Source organism: Scyliorhinus canicula, chromosome 16, assembly GCF_902713615.1.
Source record: "Scyliorhinus canicula chromosome 16, sScyCan1.1, whole genome shotgun sequence".
NCBI lineage: Eukaryota > Metazoa > Chordata > Chondrichthyes > Carcharhiniformes > Scyliorhinidae > Scyliorhinus > Scyliorhinus canicula.
The window spans coordinates 54037286-54062344 of record NC_052161.1 but is presented as its reverse complement, the minus strand read 5'-3'; the positions used below and the strand labels follow the sequence as shown (position 1 = coordinate 54062344).

General features: G+C 43.1%; 2 protein-coding genes across 8 annotated transcripts in view; one reads left to right on the top strand and one right to left on the bottom strand.

The window, feature by feature from the left end:
• Window positions 1–18072, bottom strand: part of march5 (membrane-associated ring finger (C3HC4) 5) — a 152338-nt gene extending 134266 nt beyond the window's left edge. Inside the window, exon 1 of the mRNA XM_038821337.1 lies at window positions 17616–18072. Within this exon, the coding sequence (XP_038677265.1) occupies window positions 17616–17665 (50 nt within the window). The 5' untranslated portion in view covers window positions 17666–18072. The remainder of the gene's footprint in view (window positions 1–17615) is intronic.
• A 166-nt stretch (window positions 18073–18238) lies between these two features.
• Window positions 18239–25059, top strand: part of cpeb3 (cytoplasmic polyadenylation element binding protein 3) — a 145477-nt gene continuing 138656 nt past the window's right edge. For 3 of the 7 annotated variants that reach the window (XM_038821332.1, XM_038821328.1, XM_038821331.1), the window contains exons 1-2: window positions 18240–18402; window positions 20346–21112. In XM_038821332.1, coding sequence (XP_038677260.1) covers window positions 20357–21112 — 756 coding nt within the window. In that variant the 5' untranslated portion in view covers window positions 18240–18402; window positions 20346–20356. Of the gene's footprint in view, window positions 18403–20005; window positions 20127–20345; window positions 21113–22601; window positions 22643–25059 lie in introns of those variants that run through there. The other 4 variants (XM_038821333.1, XM_038821330.1, XM_038821329.1 and 1 more) reach the window with 4 other exon arrangements.

Below are 25059 nucleotides of genomic sequence, written 5' to 3'. Positions count from 1 at the left end.
ATGAAGAAGTAAGCTGCATACTGCTGGAAGATATCAGTGGCTTGGTCAGGTAGACAGAAAAGTGACAAATCGAATTCAATCCAGAGAGTTATGATCGAATGCATACGGGGAAGGAAAACGAGGCAAGAGAATACAAAGTAAATAACAAGATTCGGAGAAATGTAGCATTCTAAGAAATGTACAAAGGGACCTGGAGTGCAAGTCCACAGAAACCTGGGGTTGCAGGACAGAAAGATACTGTGATTAATAAAACACGAGTTAGACCACAACTAGAATACTGCATATAGTTCTAGTTACCACATTACAGGAATTGAGAGATTACAATAGAGAGGGTAGAGGAGATTTACATAGATCACGCCAAAAATGGAGAATGTTAGCTATGAGAAAAAAATTGATTTGGAACAGAAGAGATGATAGATTTATTTCAGATTAAATTCTTAGAGTCTAGATAAGAGTGGATAGGTAGGACATATTTCTGCTAGCAGAGGGATCAAATATCAGGGACCTAGATGTAATGTAACTGAGGGAAAAATTCGAGCGGAATTGGAATTAAGAGGAAAATCTGGTAATATTTTCACCAGAGGGTGAAGGGGTCCAGAACTCGCTGCCCGAAAGGATGATAGAGGCAGACTTCCTTCATCACATTTAAAAACATCTATATATTTATAGTACTACAGGCCTATGAGCGAGAAGTCAAAAATGGGTCTAAAATCGGGTTGCTTTTTGCAGCCAGCATGACATGGACCAAATAGTCTCCGCTTGTGCTGTAAGTTTTCTATTTGTGTAAAACCTTTTCTTCATCTCATCTTTCTTCCCCTCTATGTTGCTTTTTAACACATACCTTGGCATTGAATTAAACTGTTAATCTACACTTCCTTTAGATTCTGTGAATCTCAGTAAGAATTCTTTAATTTTGTTGGTTAGGGAAATACACTGAGTGGGCTGCACGGCTGGTTCATGAAGCAGAACAACGCCAACAGTGTAGGTTCAATTCCCATACCAGCTGAGGTTATTCATGAAGGCCCCGTCTTCTCAACCTTGCCCCTCAGATTAAATCACCACCAGGTAGCTCTCAAAGGGGAGAGCAGCCTATGGTCCTCTGACAAAGTGGCAACATTTACATTTTTACACTGTTTCTTGCCTTGTTTGCAGAATGCCGTTTTAGCTGTCTAATTACTGCAATCAGTGTAAAAACCCACAGTAAGTTCAAGGGTAAGTGTAATGAGCGAATAGGACCATCAACTGCAAAATCGGGACCAAAAGTTTCTAACTCTGCCTACCCCTTCTTCAGTTATTTACAAAACAAACCTTTGTTATTAGTCATCACAGGGATTAATTTACACAAAAAATTGGATGCTTTTGGATCCATTGCAGCTATTACTTGGGGATCAATATTGATCTTTGCTCTTCCTTTGACTCATGTAATTCACTTCATCTGTACATGCTGCTGGATAATGGTTGAATACAGATAAGCTGCGTATTAACTGATTTTTTTGTGCACTTGCTGTTTAAGGTATATTCTCACTTTCCAGATCAACGACCACTCAAGTACAATCCAAATGTACCAAGTCTCCAAATATGTCTAGGTTGTATCCTCTAAAATTACCAAGAAAACACAAATCCTTAGCGGTGAATATCGATCAGTCATGATTCAACGGTAGGTGTGAAAATAAGCAGTGAGGAGGATGCAAGGAGCCTGCAAAGGAATTTCAACAGATTGGCTGAGGGGGCAAGAACATGTCAGATGGAATTTAAAGTGGCCAGGTGTGAAGCTATCAACTTTGATAAGAAAAAGAAAAATATTTTTTGAATGTGGAGAGCCTGCAAAATACTTCTATTCATATGAACCTGGGTGTCCTTAGAAGCAAATTAACATGGAGATATAGTCAGCAATTAGGAAGGCAAATGGCATGTTAGCTTTTGTTGCAAAGGTATTGGAGCAGACTTCTTACTAAAATTATATAGGGCATGGGCGAGGTCACACCTGGACTACTATTTGCAGTTTTCGTCAATGTACTTAAGGACTGACATACTTTCCCCAAGTGCAACACAGATTTACTCTTCTGGAAATGAGGGGAACTTATGGACCAGCTTATGTTTATATTCCCCAGAGAATGTGAAACAATCTAATAGCTAGATGCAAAATTCTCAAGGGGCTTAACAAGGTAAATATCAAGAGAACTTTTCCCTTTTCTCAGGAATCTAGAATACAGGGTCAAAGCCTCAGAATAAGGGGCTGGCCATTTAAGACTGCGAGGAGGGGAAATTTCTTCATTCGAAGTGTTGTGAATGTTTGGAATTCTTATCGTAGAGAGCAGTGTATGCTCAGTCATCAATATTCAAGAGAGTGGTCAATTGATTTGGGGGCATTACGGAATATGGGTATAGTACAGGAAGCTGAACTGGAGGTAGACTGACAATTAACTTGTTCAATAGTGGAACGGCTCGAGGGATCAAACGGCCTACTTCTGCTCAGATTTCTTATTTGGGTACAAGCTGTCATGTCAACACACAAACGGCAATAATATTTATGCAAACCAAATAGAAGACAAAAATATAGATATTGTAAAACAGAAATTGCAGAATAAACACTCAACTATACAAGTACAGGAGCAGCAAAAATACAAATGCACTCACTTATCATAAGGAAACCAACCACTCCCTAAAATATCTTTCAAACTCTCACCTAACTTATACCACAGTATCTACCTCCACCATCTCTCAGGACAGTCTCCATATATTCACCAATCTGTATAAAGCAATTACATTTGAGCTGTCTGAGCCTCCTGAAAGATACTACATCCTACACAAAGCCTTCCCTCCAGACTATGAGAAAGCAGGCTTTGTAACATCTCATAATGAAGATGTTTTTAAAAAAAGCCCGTCCGCACTGCCAGGTGGCGAGAAATATAAACAGCACTCAAGGTGTGTCTGCATGTGCATCAGCACCTTATTTTATTCATTCTCATCTCATGGGTATGCATTTTTAATCACATATCCCCAAAATTCAGTGAGATGTCCTTATTGCTTCCTTGCATGTGGCATTGTTCATTTAATTAAACTATTCACTAATAAACACCTACATGCTACAAAAATATACAACCTTGATCAATAGAAAAGCACCCATTTGTTCACAATTTTGTATTAGAGAGAAGCAAGAGGAGGCGAGGGGAGGGCGAGAGAAGAGAGGAGGGGAGGGCGAGAGAAGAGAGGAGGGGAGGGCGAGAGAAGAGAGGAGGGGAGGGCGAGAGAAGAGAGGAGGGAGGGCGAGAGAAGAGAGGAGGGGAGGGCGAGAGAAGAGAGGAGGGGAGGGCCGAGAGAGATGAGAGAGAGGAGGGAGGGAGGGCGAGAGAAGAGAGGAGGGGAGGGCGAGAGAAGAGAGGAGGGGAGGGCGAGAGAAGAGAGGAGGGGAGGCGAGAGAAGAGAGGAGGGGAGGGCGAGAGAAGAGAAGAGGGGAGGACGAGGGAAGAGAAGAGGGGAGGGAAGAGAAGAGGGGAGGGAAGAGAAGAGGGGAGGGCGAGAGAAGAGAAGAGAGGAGGGCGAGAGAAGAGAGGAGGGCGAGAGAAGAGAGGAGGGCGAGAGAAGAGAGGAGGGCGAGAGAAGAGAGAGGGCGAGAGAAGAGAGGAGGGCGAGAGAAGGGAGGAGGGCGAGAGAAGAGAGGAGGGCGAGAGAAGAGAGGAGGGCGAGAGGAGGGCGAGAGAAGAGAGGAGGGCGAGAGAAGAGAGGAGGGCGAGAGAAGAGAGGAGGGCGAGAGAAGAGAGGAGGGCGAGAGAAGAGAGGAGGGCGAGAGAAGAGAGGAGGGGGAGAGAAGAGAGGAGGGCGAGAGGAAGAGAGGAGGGCGAGGAGAAGAGAGAGGAGGGCGAGAGAAGAGAGGAGGGCGAGAGAAGAGAGGAGGGCGAGAGAAGAGAGGAGGCGAGAGAAGAGAGGAGGGCGAAGAAAGAGGAGGCGAGAGAAGAGAGGGAGCGAGAGGGAGAAGAGAGGGAGCGAGAGGGGAGAAGAGAGGGAGCGAGAGGGGAGAAGAGAGGGAGCGAGAGGGGAGAAGAGAGGGAGCGAGAGGGGAGAAGAGAGGGAGCGAGAGGGGAGAAGAGAGGGGAGCGAGAGGGGAGAAGAGAGGGAGCGAAGGGGGAAGAGAGGGAACGAAGGGGGAAGAGAGGGAGCGAAGGGGGAAGAGAGGGAGCGAGGGGGGAGAAGAGAGGGAGCGAGAGGAAGAGAGGGAGCGAGAGGGGAGAAGAGAGGGAGCGAGAGGGGAATAGAGAGGGAGGCGAGAGGGGAGAAGAGAGGGAGCGAGAGGGAGAAGAGAGGGAGCGAGAGGGGAGAGAGAGGGAGCGAGAGGGGAGAAGAGAGGGAGCGAGAGGGGAGAAGAGAGGGAGCGAGAGGGGAGAAGAGAGGGAGCGAGAGGGGAGAAGAGAGGGGAGAAGAGAGGGAGCGAGAGGGGAGAAGAGAGGGAGCGAGAGGGGAGAAGAGAGGGAGCGAGAGGGGAGAAGAGAGGGAGCGAGAGGGGAGAAGAGAGGGAGCGAGAGGGGAGAAGAGAGGGAGCGAGAGGGGAGAAGAGAGGGAGCGAGAGGGGAGAAGAGAGATGATGATTTTGTTACCATGATGAAGAGTTTGGAAAAAATATAGTTTTACAATAAAATTAACCCACAAATTAGTGTGGAATTATCAAATTCAGCATTGAATTTTGAATTGAAAATGGTGCAGCAACTAATTTATCAATAGCTGTACAAACGCAGGATAAGAAATAGGAGCAGGAGAAGGCCATTTGGCTCTTTGAACCAACTCGTCCATTCAGTAGAAGATTTTCCACCTCAACTCCAGTTTCCTTCACCAACCCCTTCGCTCCCATACTATCCAAAAAGCACCAATCTTGGTTTTGAACTCAACAATTACGCACCAGCAACTCTGGAGGTAAAGAAATCCAAGACATGCAATTTTGCGTGTAACAACGAATTCTAGACTCCTCCATCAGCACCAGCATCTATTCTGTCAGGCCCCAATAAGAATTTTATGTTTAAATGAGAAAACCTCTTTTTTCTAAACTCTGAGGAATATAAAGCAACTCTACTCAATCTCGTCTCTCTGGACAAGCCCTTCATCCTAATAAAGTCGAGTGAACTTTTATTGCACATCTAAAGGCAAGTACATCCTTCCTCCCCCCTGACCTACTTTGGTAGTTACAACTTCAAAAACACAACAGATTTGTCTCGCAAGATTTCTAATGCAACAAAACATTCCATGGTAAATCACAGGAGTCTAATCAAAGAAAATGTCATAATCCATATAACAAAATATTCGGGTAGGTGTGCAAACTTTGCCAAAGTGGTAGATTTTAAAAAGTTTCTTCAAAAGGAGAGGCAGAGAGAGGTTTTAGGGAGGGAAGGGCAAAGCTTCAAGGCACAGCCACCAATGATGGTGCGAGATTGAAATCAGGGATAACATACGAGTGGATCTCCGATGACGTTGTTCACAGTACACCAGACTGTAATTTGACAATGACAGGACTGTTGCACAATGAGCTGGTCACACATGTTGGACTGGCATTTCAGTATCTAACTGAAACTGAATGTAGATTTCTATTGCATTGCAAAGAGTGGGTGGGACTCTTCACACTTCACTACAGTCCATATAGCAAAATATACAAAATAGAACATCTCATCTAAATAAGCAAAAGTAAGTTTTTAAAAGGAACTGGACAGCATGGTGGCACAGTGGCTAGCACTGTTGCCTCACAGCACCAGGGACTCGGGTTCAATTCCGGCCTTGGGTGACTGTCTGTGTGGACTTTTTACATTCTCCCTCGGTCTGCCAGAGTCTCCTCCGGGTGCTCTGGATTCCACCCACAATCCAAAAATGTGCAGGTTAGGTGGATTAGCCATAAATTGTCCCTAGTGTCTAGGGGTTTGTAGGTTAGGTAATGGAATTATGGGGGGCACAGTGGACGAGGGAGTGGGCATGGGTAGAGTGCACTTCCAAAGGATCGGTGCAGACCCGATGGGCCGAATGGCCTCCTTCTGCACTGTTAGATGGCTGTGGGGCATGAATTTGCAAAGATGACATGGAGGAATTTGAAAACATATGATAATTTTAAGTCAAGAAGTCACTTAAATGGAGGCAGTGTAACTGAGCAAGCACAAGGGTAATTTGGGGAATAGGATTTGGGGCAAGTTAGGACATGGGCTGCAAGTTTTTCATGTTTACAAAGGGACAATATGGGAGGCCAGCCAGGTGCACTTTAGAACACCAAGTCTGGAGCACCAATGGAAAAGCATACCTTTTGAATGAACTACATTCCATGGGGAAATTGGCAGGAATGGAAATTTCAGTTTTGATGTTAGATGTATGGCCGCTTCAATCATAAATACACACAGTTCAAATACCAACCCACACATTCCTAAACTGTATTCCTGGGTGGGTCACATGTTGAAAAAAAGTGTTCCAAAAGCCTTGAAGGAAGATCAATTACGACACAAAAATAAACCAATTATAAAGAATCCTGAGTTTTTAAATGACATTCAGAAATTTGAAGAGCCATTTAATTATTCTGAAATTTGTCCAGTAACATTCTGGGAACTGCCCTCAAATCAAACTAGGTAACTTCAGAAACCAGCGAAAAGGAAGATTACCGATAAATATTGGTCAGAATTGTATATTCCCTGTAAAGCCTAAATGACGAGTAGGTCACCAATTAAATATCAACATAGTATTAGAATAGACTAGTAATCTCACTGGTGTCACTCACCCATTTTTTAATATCACTGATTTTAGATCAGCACTTTTAAAGCCAGGGCATTATACATTATGATGCGATTATCCAGTTTATTAGCGTGTACATTGATGTGTCGCTTCACAGTCACAAGCTACGATTATTAAAATAATTGGAGATTCATTAGGTCATTGAAATTATGGATCACAGATCCGCACGGTAGCATAGTGGTTAGCACAATTGCTTCACAGCTCCAGGGTCCCAAGTTCGATTCCCGGTTTGGGTCACTGTCTGTGCGGAGTCTGCACGTTCTCCCCGTGTGTGCGTGGGTTTCCTCTCGGTGCTCCGGTTTCCTCCCACAGTCCAAAGATGTGCAGGTTAGGTGGATTGGCCATGCTAAATTGCCCTTAGTGTTGGGTGGGGTTACTGGGTAATGGGATTCGGGTGGAGGTGTGGGCTTGGGTAGGGTGCTCTTTCAGAGAGCCGGTGCAGATTTGATGGGCCGAATGGCCTCCTTCTGCACTGTAAATTCTATGATTCAATGAGAATGGGTGCATCAGTTTCAGAGTGCAGGTTAAAAATGCAGTCCAGGGGCGGCATGTGGCGCAGTGGCTAGCACTGGGACTACAACGCTGAGGACCCGGGTTTTATTCCCGACCCTGGGTGGAGTTCGTGTGGAGTTTGCACATTCACCCCATGTCTGCATGGGTCTCACCCCCCACAACCTAAAGATGGCAGGTTAGGTGGATTGGCCACGCTAAATTGCCCCTTAATTGGAGAAAAAATAATTAGGTACTCCAAACTTACAAAAAAATTTTTAAATATAGACCAGAAACACCAAGAATTTTAGATTATTTTGGATCAATAATGAAGCGGAACAATAGAGGAAGGGAAGCTTGAATGCTAGCCATGGCTAACCTATCATTAATGCTTCCATGAAACCCCACCCTTGCTGGGTGAGTTTTTCCAGTTTTACTGGGTGACTTTTAGTCAGTCAGATTATGTATGGGACACCTGAAGAATAGGAAAATTAGACTTGTTAAAAACAAGCTCAAAGCAGACAATTATTCAAATTGACACCAGCAGTACAAAACTTTGCTGTCCAATGCGGTCTGTTTCACATTGCCGCCAGAAAAGGGAAACAGAAACTTTTTTGCTTAAACTTTCAAATGAGAAGTATTTAAAATTGTTTTAACAAAGAATACATTTCTTAAATTGCACCTGCAGGCACAGTTACTATTCAAAATTAATTAAACTAATCCAAACTTTGGCTCAGTTAATTATCTACATGCATGCCATCTAGAAATACGATAAGTTAATATATTGGCGCAGGAAACAGCGATAAAAGCTAAAATACCAAAATACTCCAGGATCAAATAAGCAGCAAGTGGTTTATACAGATAAATATTCCTGCTTATTTAGCTCATGAAGTTTTGACGTCATTACAGCACTATTTTAGAATACACAAGCAGCTATGATTCAAAGTTACATCAGCCTCCAATTTCATTAGAACTTAGCAATGTGAAACTTTAAGGTTATGCATTTTTTTTTTTAAATACAAAGGCCAACCAGAAATGCAATGTTAAAGATACAACTGTTCAACTGTTACAGTCAGGAAAGTCTACAAAAATACTTCTGATCCAATGTACTCCTTTTATCAATTCTTCTGAATTCCTCACTTGAATCTTATAAATCCTTGATGCGATGCAGTTTCATGGACACCAATTACCGTCTAATATCTCTCCAGTGCCATCAGGCTGTCTGACCAGGTTCTTGGTTGGCATCTCTCCCGCCTATACAAAGTACCTCCAGCAAGGCTCACTGGAAAGGGCATCTTGGACAATTCCCCCCCCCCCCTTCCCATTCAATAACACTCAGGCCAATTGTATAGTCGATATCTCAAACTCCAACTGAGATTACAGTAGCAAAGGAGGCTGTTTGGCCCATCAGGCTCTTTGCAGCAAGACCAATTTAGCGTGTTCCCCACCCCCAGTCTTTGTCCAAAGCTCTGCAATTTTTTCCCTTTCAGGTGCTTATCAAATTCCCTTTCGAAAGCCACAACTGAATCTGTCTCTCTCTGCCTCCTTTCAGGGAGTGCATCCAAATTGCAACCATTAAGATTTTCCTCATGGCTCCTTCTGATTCTATTGCCAATTTCTTTAAATCTTTAAACCTTCCTGGTCTGTGTGGCTCAGACATTCACTAGATAAACTCACCGAACAGTCAGGAAAGCGTTAGCTAAAATTAAAGAAAGTTCCTTTGGTAGCTTACTAAAAATACCAAATTTACTTCCTTCATGAAGAGCCTCCAGTAGAGTTTATCACTTTGCTCAGCTGCTGCAGTGATATTACTGACAAGGAGTGTCCCCATTCATTCAATAGTATAGTACCTCCAGAATAAGCAGCTGTTACTCCAAGTTAAAACCAACCTAAAATCTGCTTGGAGTTGCCTCCAAAAGGTCATGTCACTTGTGTTCCAGTGAATCATAGCAATATTTTTTCATGATTATCAGGTGGGATATACAAAGTGCACTAGGGTGGTATAAGGGCTTAAACAATTAAGAGATCAGCAAATAACAAAATAGCAAGAAATATTTTAAAAATAAAATAGTTAAAAGAGACCATAGGGAATCTAATTTCAGATCAAGTCACAGCTGAGGCATTACATGCACATTTTTTGATGGAAGCAAAATTTCCAGTGCATCCAAGAGAATGTAGCACAATTGTTCGATATCACTACAGGAAAAAAAAATGAACGCAAGGAAAAAAAACACCAGAACTCAAGTCCCAATGGCAGTGACATTAAGCTATTCAAAGAGTTAGAACCCCTACAGGGCAGAAGGTGGCCATTCAGCGCATTTATTCGGAACCGACTATCTGAAAGAGCACCCACCTAGGCCCCATCCATGCCCAATTTCCTTAAACCCAACTAGCCTTTGGAAACTAAGGGGAAATTTAGCACAGCCAATCCACCTAACCGGCACATCTTTGGACTGCTGGAGGAAACCCACACAGACACTGGGAGAACTTGCAAACTCCACACAGTCACCTGAAGTTGGAATCGAACCCAGGTCCCTTGGCGCTGTGAGGCAGCAGTGCTAACCACTGTGCCACTGCTTCAAACACAACTTGGCAATTCTCTTCAAATATTCAATTCATACAACCGGATGACTGGAGTAGTTAATGTAACATCTTTAGTCAAAAAGAGTGCAACAAACATCATTGGACCATTAAGTATAGTATTAGTTGGAGGAAAACTCTTGGAATCTAAAATTTGAGCTAAATTACTGCAATGAGCATTTAGAAATGCACACATTAAGGCCAGCAGCCAAGATATATGTGTTAAATGCATGTTATGCTTAAAAAAAATGTTTTGAATTGGGCAATAAAGGAAATGCAGTAGGTGTACCTTAATCTTCTAAGAGTCTCACTCGAAAAATTCAGGTCTACGGTATGAGAAAAGATGAATGGCAAAGAGATTTACCTGGATTAACAAACTATTGGGATCCACTATTTCCAACACATCAATTAGAAAAGTTAGAGAAAGTAGGGCCACTGAGGAATGATAGAGATGAGTGTTTGTTCCACTCTTCATAGAATCCCTACAGTGCAGAAGGAAGCCATCAGGCCAATAGTCTGCACCATGTCTCCGAAAGAGCACTTTACCTTAGCCCACTCCCCCACCCTATCCCCATAACGCCACACATTGATCATGGCTAATCCACCGAACCCGCACATTTTTGAACCACGGGTAGGAAATCGGAGCACCCGGAGGAAACCCACACAGACAACTAGGGGACGCACAAACTCCACCGCTACCCAAGCCCAGAATCAAATCTGGGTCCTTAGCACTGTGAGGCAGCAGTGCTAGCCTTTGTGCTATCATGCTACTAGCTTGACAATTTGGACTTGGGTTAAGGGTGTACAAACTCTACAGATATTAACAGAGGATTGCAACAGACCATAGGCAGACAGAAGGGTTGTGGAATAGCCAAATATTTTACAGAGGAAAGTAAATAATACAAGTACATACTCAATGGAAAGATGTTGGTGGTGTATAAACAAAGAGATTTTAAGTGTGACTACAACTACATAAATCTATTTTGAGCACTATCATCAATAGGATTAAGAACAGAAAACGAGAGAGAGTCTCAGCAGGTCTGAGCAGCATCTGTGAACAAAGAAACAGAATTAACATTTAACAAACATGAATCAATGGTGTTTGCCTGCTCCATTACAGAAAGGACATTACAGCTACTGAGAATGCACACAGATTCACCATGATACCAGGGATGAAAACTGGTTTCTGAGGGACAGCAACTGAACTATGCACCTATAATTATTGTCAATAATGTTTGGTGGGTATTTATTGTCCAGCTAATAATACCAAAATAAATAAATTTAGAGTACCCAATTCATTTTTTTCCAATTAATGGGCAATTTTAGCGTGGCCAAACAACCTACTCTGAACATCTTTTTGGGTTGTGGGGCCGAAACCCACGCAAACACGAGGAGAATGTGCAAACTCCACACGGCAGTGACCCAGAGTATATAATGTGTGTCGATGGTGGGCTGCTTGGTCTTGGATGATGTTGAGCTTCGAGTGTTTTTGGAGCTGCACTCATCCAGGCAAGTGGAGAGTACTCCATTGCACTCCTGACTTCTGCCTTGCAGATGAAGGACAGGCTTTGGGGGAGTTACTCGCTGCAGGATTCCCAGCCTCTGACCTGCTCTTGTAGCCACAGTATTTATATGGTTGGCCCAGTTCACTTCCTGGTCAATGATAGCCCTGAGGATATTGAGGTTGGGGGTTCAGTAATGGTAATGCCATTCAATGGCAAGAGGGGATGGTTGGATTCTCTCTTGTCTGAGATGGTAGTTGTCTGGCACTTGTGTGGCACAAATGTTACTTGCCAGAAATATTATCAGCCCAAGCCTCAATATTGTCCAGTTCTTGCTGGATATGGACACAGACTGCTTCAGTATCTGAGAAGTTATGAGTGGTGGTATGGTGCAATCATCTACACATCCCCGCTACTCATCTTATGATGGGGGAGAAAGTCATTAATGAAACAGATCTTGAGAGTTGGGCCTAGGATACTACCCTGAGGAAATCTAAAGTAAAAATAATTTCTCACAATGGACAATAATTTACACAGGTCCCTTGACAAATGTTTACATTTGGAAGTTCACTCACATGACAAGATAGCCAGGTAAAATACCATGAATGATAAGCTGCACAATGGAAAACCTCAAATCATGCAGTATATTTTTTGTTAATTCATCCGCCCCTTGCAGCATAATTTATTGTCCAATAATTCTTACTTTGCACGAGTCCAAATTATCCCAGCACGTCAATCCACTTCCACCAGTAAGTAGCAGGAGAAAAGTTGATTTTACATTTCCCAAAATGACATGTCATTGGTTATTCAAGGCGGGCAGGAAGAATGATTTGGGGCTGCCATTAGAAGGGGGGCTGGGTTAACCCACACCAGCTGAACAAAAACATCACAAGTTCACCTCTGAGGAGGGTGGCAACATTGTTCCACATTGTCCATCCCAGGCCTCAGTCAGTAGTTTGCCTGAATGCAAAGTTTCCATTGGGGACCATCATTTCTGCCAAGTGGCAAGATATTTCACCCTGACATAGAACATAGAACGATACAGCGCAGTACAGGCCCTTCGGCCCACAATGTTGCACCAACATGGGAAGTCAAAAACTAAAGGCCATCTAACCTACACTATGCCATTATCATCCATATGCTTATCCAATAAACTTTTAAATGCCCTCAATGTTGGCGAGTTCACAACTGTTGCAGGTAGGGCATTCCACGGCCTCACCACTCCTTGCGTAAAACACCTACCTCTGACGTCTGTCCTATATCTATTACCCCTCAATTTAAGGCTATGTCCCCTCATGCTAGCCACCTCCATCCACGGGAGAAGGCTCTCACTGTCCACCCTATCTAACCCTCTGATCATTTTGTATGCCTCTATTAAGTCACCTCTTAACCTTCTTCTCTCTAACAAGAACAACCTCAAGTCCATCAGCCTTTCCTCATAAGATTTTCCCTCCATACCAGGCAACATCCTGGTAAATCTCCTCTGCACCCGTTCCAAAGCTTCCACGTCCTTCCTATAATGAGGCGACCAGAACTGTATGCAATACTCCAAATGCGGCCGTACCAGAGTTTTGTACAGCTGCAACATGACCTCATGGCACCGGAACTCAATCCCTCTACCAATAAAGGCCAACACACCATAGGCCTTCTTCACAACCCTATCAACCTGGGCAACTTTCAGGGATCTATGTACATGGACACCGAGATCCCTCTGCTCATCCACACTGCTAAGAATTTTACCATTAGCCAAATATTCCGCATTCCTGTTATTCTTTCCAAAGTGAATCACCTCACACTTCTCTACATTAAACTCCATTTGCCACCTCTCAGCCCAGCTCTGCAGCTTATCGATGTCCCTCTGTAACCTGCAACATCCTTCCACACTGTCTACAACTCCACCGACTTTAGTGTCATCTGCAAATTTACTCACCCAACCTTCAGTGCCCTCCTCTAGGTCATTTATAAAAATGACAAACAGCAACGGCCCCAGAACAGATCCTTGTGGTACGCCACTCGTAACTGAACTCCATTCTGAACATTTGCCATCAACTACCACTCTGTCTTCTTTCAACTAGCCAATTTCTGATCCATATCTCTAAATCACCCTCAATCCCCAGCCTCCGTATTTTCTGCAATAGCCGACCGTGGGGAACCTTATCAAACGCTTTACTGAAATCCATATACACCACATCAACTGCTCTACCCTCGTCTACCTGTTCAGTCACCTTCTCAAAGAACTCGATAAGGTTTGTGAGGCATGACCTACCCTTCACAAAACCATGCTGACTATCCCTAATCATATTATTCCTATCTAGATGATTATAAATCGTATCTCTTATAATCCTCTCCAAGACTTTACCCACAACAGACGTGAGGCTCACCGGCCTATAGTTACCGGGGTTAATCTCTACTCCCCTTCGTGAACAAAGGGACCACATTTGCTACCCTCCAGTCCTCTGGCACTATTCCTGTAGCCAATGATGACATAAAAATCAAAGCCAAAGGCTCAGCAATCTCTTCCCTGGCTTCCCAGAGAATCCTAGGATAAATCCCATCCGGCCCCGGGACTTATCTATTTTCACCTTGTCCAGAATTGCCAACACTTCTTCCCTACGCACCTCAATGCCATCTATTCTAATAGCCTGGGTCTCAGCATTCTCCTCCACAACATTATCTTTTTCCTGAGTGAATACTGACGAAAAGTATTCATTTAGTATCTCGCTTATCTCCTCAGCCTCCACACACAACTTCCCACCACTGTCCTTGACTGGCTCTACTCTTACCCTAGTCATCCTTTTATTCCTGACATACCTATAGAAAGCTTTTGGGTTTTCCTTGATCCTACCTGCCAAAGACATATCCAGATTAACATATCCAGATTAACAGGAAAAAAGAAAAGAAAACAGAAGGAACAATTGAAACTTAATAATTCTCTTGCACATCTCTCTCTGTAGCCAATTGTAGCAAAAAATGGAAATATATGGAAGTAGGTCACCTTATACATTACAAAGAAAACATTGTTTTTCCTTTAATAAAACAAAAGTTTTGCTTATCAACCTCCATTCCAGTGTTCCCAAATATTAAATCATTTAAAATACTTTGCATCTCCAGCATTCATAATACTTCTGCAACTTTAAAAGATTCCAATTAAATCCAAGTTTAAGCTTTGCAGTACAATCTTTTCAGAACATGGTCAATATTATCATAATAATCATAGTGAAAAACCAAAGTTGGAGTATAAATAATCAAATTTTTCAGAAGACAAAGACCCATTTGATCCATCGAGCCACTTGCTAGTTCTCTGAAAGAGCTATCCATTTTCTCTGCCTTTTCCAAATACTTTTAAACTTCAAGCATCGCTATTTCTGATTTGGGTATGGAATACCCAATATGGGTACACTGAGCAACCTGGAAGAAAATAGTTCATATGAACTTGCCTCTTTGCTCTATCGATGATTTGAAATTAATGTCTTCACTACCAGCGGAAGGGTGAGGATGGGATAGTGGGGATTCATTTTTGATTGCTCTTAGGGGCAGCATGGTAGCATGGTGGTTAGCATAAATGCTTCACAGCTCCAGGGTCCCAGGTTCGATTCCCGGCTGGGTCACTGTCTGTGTGGAGTCTGCACGTCCTTCCCATGTGTGCGTGGGTTTCCTCCGGGTGCTCCGGTTTCCTCCCACAGTCCAAAGATGTGCGGGTTAGGTGGATTGGCCATGCTAAATTGACCGTAGTGTCCTAAAATGTAAGGTTAAGGGGGAGGGGTTGTTGGGTTACGGGTATAGGGTGGATACGTGGGTTTGAGGAGGGTGATCATTGCTCGGCACAACATTGAGGGCCGAAGGGCCTGTTCTGTGCTGTACTGATCTAAGTCTAAGTCTAAGTCTAAGTCTACCAACAGATGGCAGACAATGAATTTAATGGCCCCAATTGTGCTTATAAACTCCTATGGATCAAAGTTTCAATTAATGGCTTTCTGTAACTGACCAAAAGGAGATATAAGCTAACTCTGTGGGGGTCACTCCTAATGAGATGATGTGGCTCCTCTAATCACAATAGAAACTCGTATCTCATCATATATAAAATCACAAGTAATTTCCTATGCAATCATTACAGTATATATACAGCCTGTTATTTTCTTTTGAACTGCACAACTATGCTCGAACTCCCCAGCCAGAAAACAGGAACAATTGTCCTTGATTGAGAAAGAAATACAAAGCGAAACTGCATTTATATATTGCTCACATCCTTAGAATGTCCCAAAACAAAATGTTCACAACCAATTAATTGTGACGTATATAAATTCTTGTTGTGTGGGCAAGCACTACAGCCAATATGCATACAAGGAACCATGGACAATAAATCATAATAGCAATTAATTGGTTTCAGAATGTGTGCATTAACTTTCTCAATATGGGAAACAAGATTTTTTTGCTGTGCAAAGCCATAAAATGGTGGCTTGAAGAATGCACAGTAAGTGAAAGACAAAAATGTGTTGCCACCATATTCGCAAGTGGGATTAGAACCAAAATTTTCAATACAATTGCTGAACATTCAAGTCATCCAATGCAATATTAAACATTTCTTCCTGACACAACTGAGAAGAGTTACCACATATTTAATGAGCATTGCATTTTACTGCAATGATACAGATACAGAGGGATCTGGGTGCCCTCGTGCATGAGTCACAGAAAATAAGCATTTGGGTGCAACAGATAATAAGGAAAGCAAATGGAATGTTGGCATTTATAGCAAAAGGAATGGAGTACAAAGGTAAGGAAGTGTTGTTGCAACTATACAAGGCATATGCAAAACCACACCTGCAGTTTTGGTCCCCTTATTTAAGGAAAGATGTAGTGGCATTGGAGGCAGTTCAGTAGATTGATTCCAGAGATGAAGGGTTTGAAGTATGAGCAGAGATTGACCAGTTTAGGCATATACTCTCTAGAGTTTTAGAAGAGTGAGGGGAGATAAAATCAAAGTATATAAGATAGTAAAACGTATCGATAAAGTAATCGTGGAGCAGATGCTTCCTCTTGTGGGGCATTCTAAAACGAGAGGTCATAATCTTGAGGAGAAACTACTTCTCGCAAAGGGTTGTGAATGTGTGGAATTCGTCACCCCAGAGTGTGGTGGATGCTGAGACAGTGAGTTAATTTGAGGAGGAGTTAAGACAGATTTTTAATTGGTAATGGGTTGAAGGGTTAGGGAGAACGGGCAGGGCAGTGGCGTTGAGACCATGATGGGATCAGCCATCGTGCTCTGGCTGATTTTGCAATCCAGCTCTTGGTCTGTAGCATTGCAGGTAATAGATGAGGGACATATCAGCCATGATAGAATGGCGGAGCAGACTCGATGGGCTGAATGGCATAATTCTGCTCCAACATCTTATGGGCAGCATGGTAGCACACTGGTTAGCACTGTTGCTTCACAGCTCCAGGGTCGCAGAGTCAATTTCACAGCTTGGGTCACTGTCTGTGCGGAGTCTGCACGTTCTCCCAGTGTCTGCATGGATTTCCTCCCAGTGCTCTGGTTTCCTCCCAGTCCAAAGATGTGCAGGTTAGGTGGATTGGCCATGCTAAATTGTTGGGTAGGGTTGCTGGATTGCAGAGGCAGGGCAGAGGTGTGGGCTTGGTGGGGTGCTCTTTCCAGGGGCTGGTGCAGACTCGATGGGCCCAGTGGCCTCCTTCTGCATTGTAAATTCTATGATTCTATGAAACAGAAATGCACAAATCTATTTTAAATTAAATCTAAATTAACAGCAAATGCACTCATGTTTTACTCTCTTTAGAAATATACGTACATCAGATGTAGAAAATAATGTTTCCCCCCCCAAACAAATACAAAATTACACTGGGCAGTAGCAATAGTTTATTTTTTTTTAGTTACCACCTCCCAACTGCATTCGGTCAAGAGATGACACAAATATAAACCTTATTTTCTTTACATTGCTGATAAAGTTTTAACGTAAAATTTAAAATGCAAGATATAATTATGAATTGCCAGTATTCCCAATGTTTTGCTATAAGCAAAGCCACGGGCGATCATGAGTAAACCATAAAAACACCATTCCAAGATCAAAGTACCGCATTAACCAGGGTACAGCCAGTGATCACTTATCCCAAACAAGGTGCATATAGTTGTACCTTCTAATCCCCGAGTACCTGACTGGATCAGAATATAAAACCCCTTCGGAAAGGGGGAAAAGTCACAGCGAATGTACTGTTAACGGAGTTTGACAAGGCCCGGGCCACCAGCGGACAGTTTATCTGTGAAGCTGCTGCTCCTGTACTCACCTATCAAGCGGCTGCGCTGAAACCGCTGTGAGATCCGTGCCGCTTGACATTCTCCAGGAATCCGCCCCCCCTCCCCTCTCCTTTTCCAATTGCCTTCGCCCGTTTACACAGGGAGGTTCATGTAAAGGCTTGAACTAGGCCTCGCTTTGTGGCCTAGACCACACCGCGATCGACTCCGGCGCTGTTTCGGCGAATAGGAAGGAAACCGCTGGCTGCGAACAAACCTGGAGGCTGGGCTGAGGGAGACCGCGTCAGCAGGAACTCTCTGAACCTACAGCCGCAGGGGCTAACACCCATTAAACTTTTGGTTTGGGGGGGCTGCCCTTTGTTGAAATGAGCCGATGTTTATTTGAGGGAAGGGGGAGGGGGGAGGATTTTTTAAAAAACCGTGTGTTTGTTTCCCAACACAATTGACCACTTCCGAGCCGCGGCCTCTATTGACTGTGACGTAATAATAGCGCGGGGCCAACCGGAAGTGCGCTCTCCGCCGCTCGCTCTGCGGAGACCGGTCCGCGGGGCCTCCTGGGAGATGTAGTTCCATCGCCGCCCTCGCCCCCGTCCGCGGCGGCGCAAGCGTAGCACGGTCGGGACTGCATTGCCCGCCGTGCACCGCTCCGCAGCAGTCAACTGTGCACGCGCACGGATGGGATCCCACACTCTGGCTCGGTTTGGTCTATGGCTGCTTGGATAAAGCGTTTGGAAGTTTGCATTGCGCATCAGAAAAGAACCCACCCTTTCCTTCCTCTCCCAAACCCCCTTACAAACTATTTCAAAGGTTCCCATTAAGGTAACGCTTTTTTGGGGGTTGTCAGGCGATAATTGTGGAGGGTTGTTAAATCCAAGATTCATTTTGAAGGATGAAACATTGAGTTCGAATTGAAGGCTATGTCAGCCAGGCTGTTGGTGTCAGGCAACGATTTTAAAGAGCTGTAATACATTTTGTTAATTTCCCCACTATGCTAACAGAATAAATCAATCGTGTCATTGGCGTAGGATTCACAAAACATACGGTTCTTGTGACCTTGACCATTGCAAGGGCCCAAATTGACCTAACCATGATAAATCAATGCTGTATAACAGCTTGTCAATTGGGCAAATAAAGGAAGATGTTGTCATTGGTTAATGTATTTAACATTTCTTTTATATGTACTTTGTTTGGATTGGTCGATTGACTTAAATTAATATTTTAATTGACACTTGTGAAGTCGTTTTGATTTCCTGATTTCTTTTATGCCAGAAAAGCAACGTTGTTTGATTATATTTTTAGGTAACTGCATTATTTTTTAAAGTGCGTTTGGAATTTACCCTTTCATTTTTCGAGAATCCCATGTTTGTTTTCCGCGTATGGTGCTTTTAAAACAACAAATGTATGCGTATGATACTCTATTTCGTGGTGAACGCTCACTTCTGGCTTGTGTTTATTCGGATTCTCAATGTTGCCGTACAAAACCAACCTGGCAACACATGACATGGATGTGGATATGAGTTGACAGTGACCTTGAGGGTCGGGATTTGGTGACAATAGAATTAATTGCGTTGTTTAAAAATACACGTGCAAACTTAACAAACGTTAACCTTGGGTACATTTCAATTTGATTGTCGGCTTGCGTGATTGTCAGTTTCAAGACCCAAGTCGAATTCGTTACGTGTGGATCATAAAACGATTTACACAGTACTGCAGATGTCACTTTGGTAACGGACTTAATTTGTCTGCAGAAAGTAGAACTATGTGTTGTCCAATCGCCGTTTGGCTTAAATAACATGCAAACCAAGGAGCCATTTTATGAAGTAAACCATTAGTTGCTGTGGATAAATGGCACAAATATACTGCACGATAAAACATCAATATGCAAGAGCTTTCGGGATATTTTAAGCTGTCATTGCGTTCCGCACTAGAAACATAATTCGTGTCAACAATATTGCAGAGGCGAAAAAATGGACAAGGTCACAAGTTACGTGTCAAATGTCGTTCTGCCTCGTCAAGGGTAGTTGAACCCTCCTATTGTATTAAAATCGTGTTTTAAACTAATCGCCGGTTGATTTTAACGTTTGAAGATAATTTCATGCAAAAAACAGGTTCTTGTTTACTTAAATTAAGCAGGTTGCTGTTTGTTCATTCCTCCCTCCACCCCTTCGGGACGTTGAATAAAATGCAGTTATGGTGCCAGAGCTGTATGTAACACCAGATATGTTTTAGATTGACTATACGTCAATGGCAAAAAATGCATCGGTTGAACGTCCCCACGACTGTAAATATAATGCTGGCCTGGAACTTGTACATTTTATTTTTAATTAAAATGCATTTTAACCTTCTGAAGGACGCAGCACTATTTATTGACGTATGCAAATTAGCCAAGGGCTTTGAAAGCTCTTGAACAGGAACAAGAATCAGTTTCACATTGCGGGTGAGAGCTGAAGTTCCGGTGTAAAGAAAGACGTGGCGAAATTGGTGAATATCTGTTCCCGCATCCCAAATCTCTCATTCTGAGGGGGGGACCAGAACACGAAAGGGTGAAGCTGCTACTCATTCTTTAGAAAGAGAAGAATTTAATATTGCCTTCCCCTCTTACCTCACCGCCCCCCCCCCCCCCCCGGTGCTGCCCCCACCCCTTTGCTAAATGGGGGATTACAGATTTGCTTTACAGTCACCTAACAATGATACAGAATTTTCACCAGCGGTGAAGTACCAGAACACAGCTAATAACGCGCCTTTGTTTTTTCCTGTTTCAGCTACGCAAACCATGCAGGATGATTTACTGATGGACAAAAACAATCCCCAGCAGCTTTCACCAAGGTCAGAGCAAAGCACCGAAGCCGCAGAAACTCCCAAGTCAGAAGAGAGCTCCGTGAGTATAAACACCCCGGTTCCTGCCCAGAATAAAGAGAAAGCGCAGATGGAATCGCCAATTTTGCCCGGCTTGAGCTTTCAACCCCAGGAGCCTGGCACCTCCTTGTCCCCTTCGTTCAGTACGTGGTCGACTGGCACCACCAACACCGTAGATGATAGTTTTTTCCAAGGGATCCCGCCCGTCAACGGGACGATGCTGTTCCAAAATTTCACTCACGTCAACCCGGTCTTCGGTGGCACTTTCTCGCCCCAGATCGGTCTAGCTCAACAGACGCAGCACCATCAACAAGCCCAGCAGCAGCAGCAGAGGAGATCGCCCGTCAGCCCGCAAGCTCCTTTCGCCCAACGCAGCGCCTACAACCACCAGCCCATCATGACCAGCAAGCCGTCTTCGGCTTGGAACAACCATCAGAACACCACCTGGAGCACGGCCCCCAACCCTTGGAGCGGGATGCAAGCCAGGGATCCCCGACGAGCTGTGGGGGTGCCTTCCCCCCTCAACCCCATCTCTCCGCTAAAGAAACCCTTTTCCAGCAACGTGATCGCCCCCCCAAAATTCCCTCGAACTGCACCCACACTAACCCCCAAGTCTTGGATGGACGACAACGCCTTTAGGACGGACAACAGCAACGGCATGTTGCAGTTTCAGGTACAGTAATCCGACCTCGAATATTTCATTCATATCAAATGTACAAAATACGCAGTAGGACATGACCTTCACAGTCAAATTGCATGTGCCATCTTTAATAGGACATGACATTGCAGTGAAAACATCACATCTAGTATTTTCAGATAGTCAGTTGTACAGTTCAGCCTAAATACACATTGGGGTGGATGAGAATGAAAGATAATGTCCTTGTCACTCTCCAACACCAAGAATCTACTCCAACACCCTCTAAAAATGGATATTGGCTGAAAACAGTGGGCCCTGCTGGCCTCCATACTGGTTTAATTTAGACAGCATTTCCCTTGTGTTGCTGTATCATTTTTTTGCTTTAATATTAAAATTGGATTTTCCTTGTTGTTATTCATGGGATAATTGGAAATATATTCAACTGGATTTATATTATGATTTTAAAAAACAGTAGGTGGGCTGCCTATATTAGAATAATTAACTATAGATAAGGTGGTCATCCAATCGGCCTCCATAGCAATCAGTAAAGGGCACAGTTATTGAAGAATCTGTACTGCAATATTTGTCTAATTGTTAAATTTAGCATTATTGGAATCACTTGCCTTTCATCATTTTAAGGCCACTTTATTTGGGCAATTGTTTTGACGTCAAACATAGAGGTGGAGCAAAGTGTCGTCACATACTATTCCAAGTGCTTTAAAGCAGAAATGTGCAGTCATTTTTATGGTACACATCTCATGTATTTACTGTAAATATTTGCAAGTAGGAAGATAACTTTTCAACATTAAACAAAGCTTTTAAAAATATGAAGATGGTTCCTTTATCATTACTATTTTATTGGTGCTGTGTACACTATGATGTTGTGTCTGTGTGTATATGGCAATTTCCAGCTTTCTGCACTGCAAATGTTTTGAAAGTGGGACAAATCCTTCAGTATAAATAACTACGTTAAATGGACTCCGTCTTGAAATTAATAGCAAATTGCTGAAATTGACAACCTGCACCATTGTGCAGAGCCTGAAAAAATGTCAGATTCTGCTTTGCATATACTTGTTAATGGTGTACGCAACAGAAAAAAAAATTGTGACCCCCGGAATGTGATGTATGAATATATCCAAATAATCCTTATAAAAGACCAACAATGATTACTTTGGTGGGTTTCTATTGTGGTAAAATTAAGTCTATTGACAACCATGTTCTTAATTCCTCAATGCAAACATATGTTTCGTGGCTTGCATGTGATTTTTTGTGATTCGACAGAATGCGAACATGCATTTTTATCACTAAATTTCATATGTTCAGTAGTATTCTAACAAAACATCAGTTTGCAAACACTGGAAATAAAATGTTTAGCAATTTTCAGTTTTGCAAATACAAGCCCTGAAATAAGGCTGATAACAATGTGTGTTCTGTGGTGCTGCATTTTGTTATGTACGTGACCTTGATAAATTATCTCAATGGTTATCATCACCTTCACTATATTCTATATCAGGGTCACCTGAAATGCAAGTCATGGTTGCATTTTCCGCTGAGAATCGCACATCAGTAAGTAGTGTTAAACCATATGTTGATGTACTAAGCCAGTTCTTTTCGGTGATGTGAAATGGATGATGAGGAAATGGAGACCATGTATCATTGTTACAGTTGCGTGGAAGTTTACCACACGCTGATTAATTTTTGTAATTAAATGCACTGCAAGATCTAGTTTGCTGCTTCGTTTTCACCTTTGGTAATCCATTTATAACGTGTTGAAATATATCTATAATGTGTAAAATTAACATTATTGCCAGGCAGCTTTTAGGTGAATGATCTTCAATTACTTAAATAATGTTTACATATTTAACTATCATATTTATAAGGTAATAGATATGGAATTAACCTAAGGCTGAAATTATTTTAATCTGGTACAGAGCATTATCATAATAAATAGGACTGTATAATTCAGGGCGTTTAGTGCTATACTGTTCCTCTTAGAACTGGAACTGAATGACAAGACCAAATGAGGTATGTTGTCCATAATATATTGAATCAGTTTGTCAGTTTTTGGTAGGTTTAGTATTTGATTGGTTAAAGTCTGTTTGCAAATGGATATTCATGCATCTGAAAAGCTATGGAAAATGTTGTTTTACGATGACCAGTCAGAATAACGACATGGCTACTTAATGCAGTGTATGGGGTGTTGTATATGTACCCCACCAAAAAAACTAAGTTTAAACATTTTAAATGATAAACTGAGGCTTGAATGCCATTTGAGTGAAAAATTGGAATGAGAAGGATTTAAATATACTGAGGGCGAATTACCCATCTGGTCGCTCAGTCATTGAACCTGAAGGGTTTTTAATATACAAGGTCACTGTGGAGTGGGCCACCCAAAGAGAGAACTAGCTCTGCAAAGCCCCCTAGTGACCATAGCCTGGAACAACATTGGGACAAGTGGCAACTAAATTTGTTTGGGGGGGGGGGGGGGGGGGGGGGGAGTGGGAGCAACGACAAAATGATAACTACTGGAAAACTTTGTAGATGGGAAATGCATGCCCCACAAGTAGGTTCAGAAACCTGCGCCTCGGATCCATGCATGTTCACATCAATGCACCAGCAGATGTTTCTCTTTCTTCACAATGACTTGGAGATTTGTAAAAGTACATAGAACATAGAACAGTACAGCACAGAACAGGCCCTTCGGCCCTCGATGTTGTGCCGAACAATGATCACCCCACTTAAACCCACGTAACCCATATACCCGTAACCCAACAATCCCCCCATTAACCTTACACTACGGGCAATTTAGCATGGCCAATCCACCTAACCCGCACATCTTTGGACTGTAGGAATGTTATGCTAAATATAGGTGCATTAACTTAACATTGGACAATATCCTGGGACCTATAAGCAATGGAAAAGAGGGCCAGGAATCTGGAAGTACCAAATTTGGATCTTGGGGAGAGCAGTACTTTGTAGGTTCCAGAATAGGAAGGCTCTCGGAACACTTGAGTAGGTCGAGGGATTTTGGATGAATCCAGGATTGAGAGGAATCTGGGTAGGGAGGATTTTGGGATCTAGCAGGACTGAGGAGAGGTGTGGAGCATGATGGGGGAGGGAAGAGTTTGGCTGAACTGGTTAGGCCAAAGTACTAGATTATAGAATCTAGTACTTGTGCAGATGCAGAGTGGACACCATTATAGCCCCGGGGGGGGGGGGGGGGGGGGGGGGGGGGGGGGGGGGGGGGGGGGGGGGGGGGGGGGGGTGTAGAATTGGAGAATAAGGACAAACTGACAGCAGATCCTGGAGTTTATTAGTCTCCAAAATAAGTGTTCCTGCACATCAGCCTCCTCCAATTAACCCTTACCACAATTTCCCATCTCACTTGTTTCATTTTGCTGTACGCTTTCTATTGCAAGTTTATCTTCCAATATTGCATCACTAAAACATGTAACTGTTATCTGACTAGTACATTGTAGCCTTTTAAGACAAGGCTGCTTAACAATTTCATACTCGGAACAAAACAAATAGTATACTGTGGAGAAACTCAGTTTTTCTTTGGAACAGACAACATAATTTCAAATATTTTCACAGTAACTGTAGCACAGCATGGCAAGAAAGTTTGAAACCATGCTCATCAATGTAGCATTCTGGTCTGCTTCCAACCATTTATTTGAAATTCTGTCCCCCAAAGCACACTACTTCCTTTCTCTTCCTACTCGTGTTTTTTTCACCATCCTCATCCCATCACCCAAGAAATGCAGACCCTTTGCCATTACATAGCATTGCACGTTGCACCCCAAAGCTCCTCCTCAACGTCCTGCACTTGGCAGCTCTTCCACCTTCCTTTCCCCAGCCAGCTTGCTGCTGTGTTTGTCCTCTGTTCTGTTCCTCCTTTTGACTTCTCAGCAGCTATTTCTCTCTCTCTCTCTCTCACCTCTCTCTCTCTCTCTCTCTCTCCTCTCTCTCTCTCTCTCTCTCTC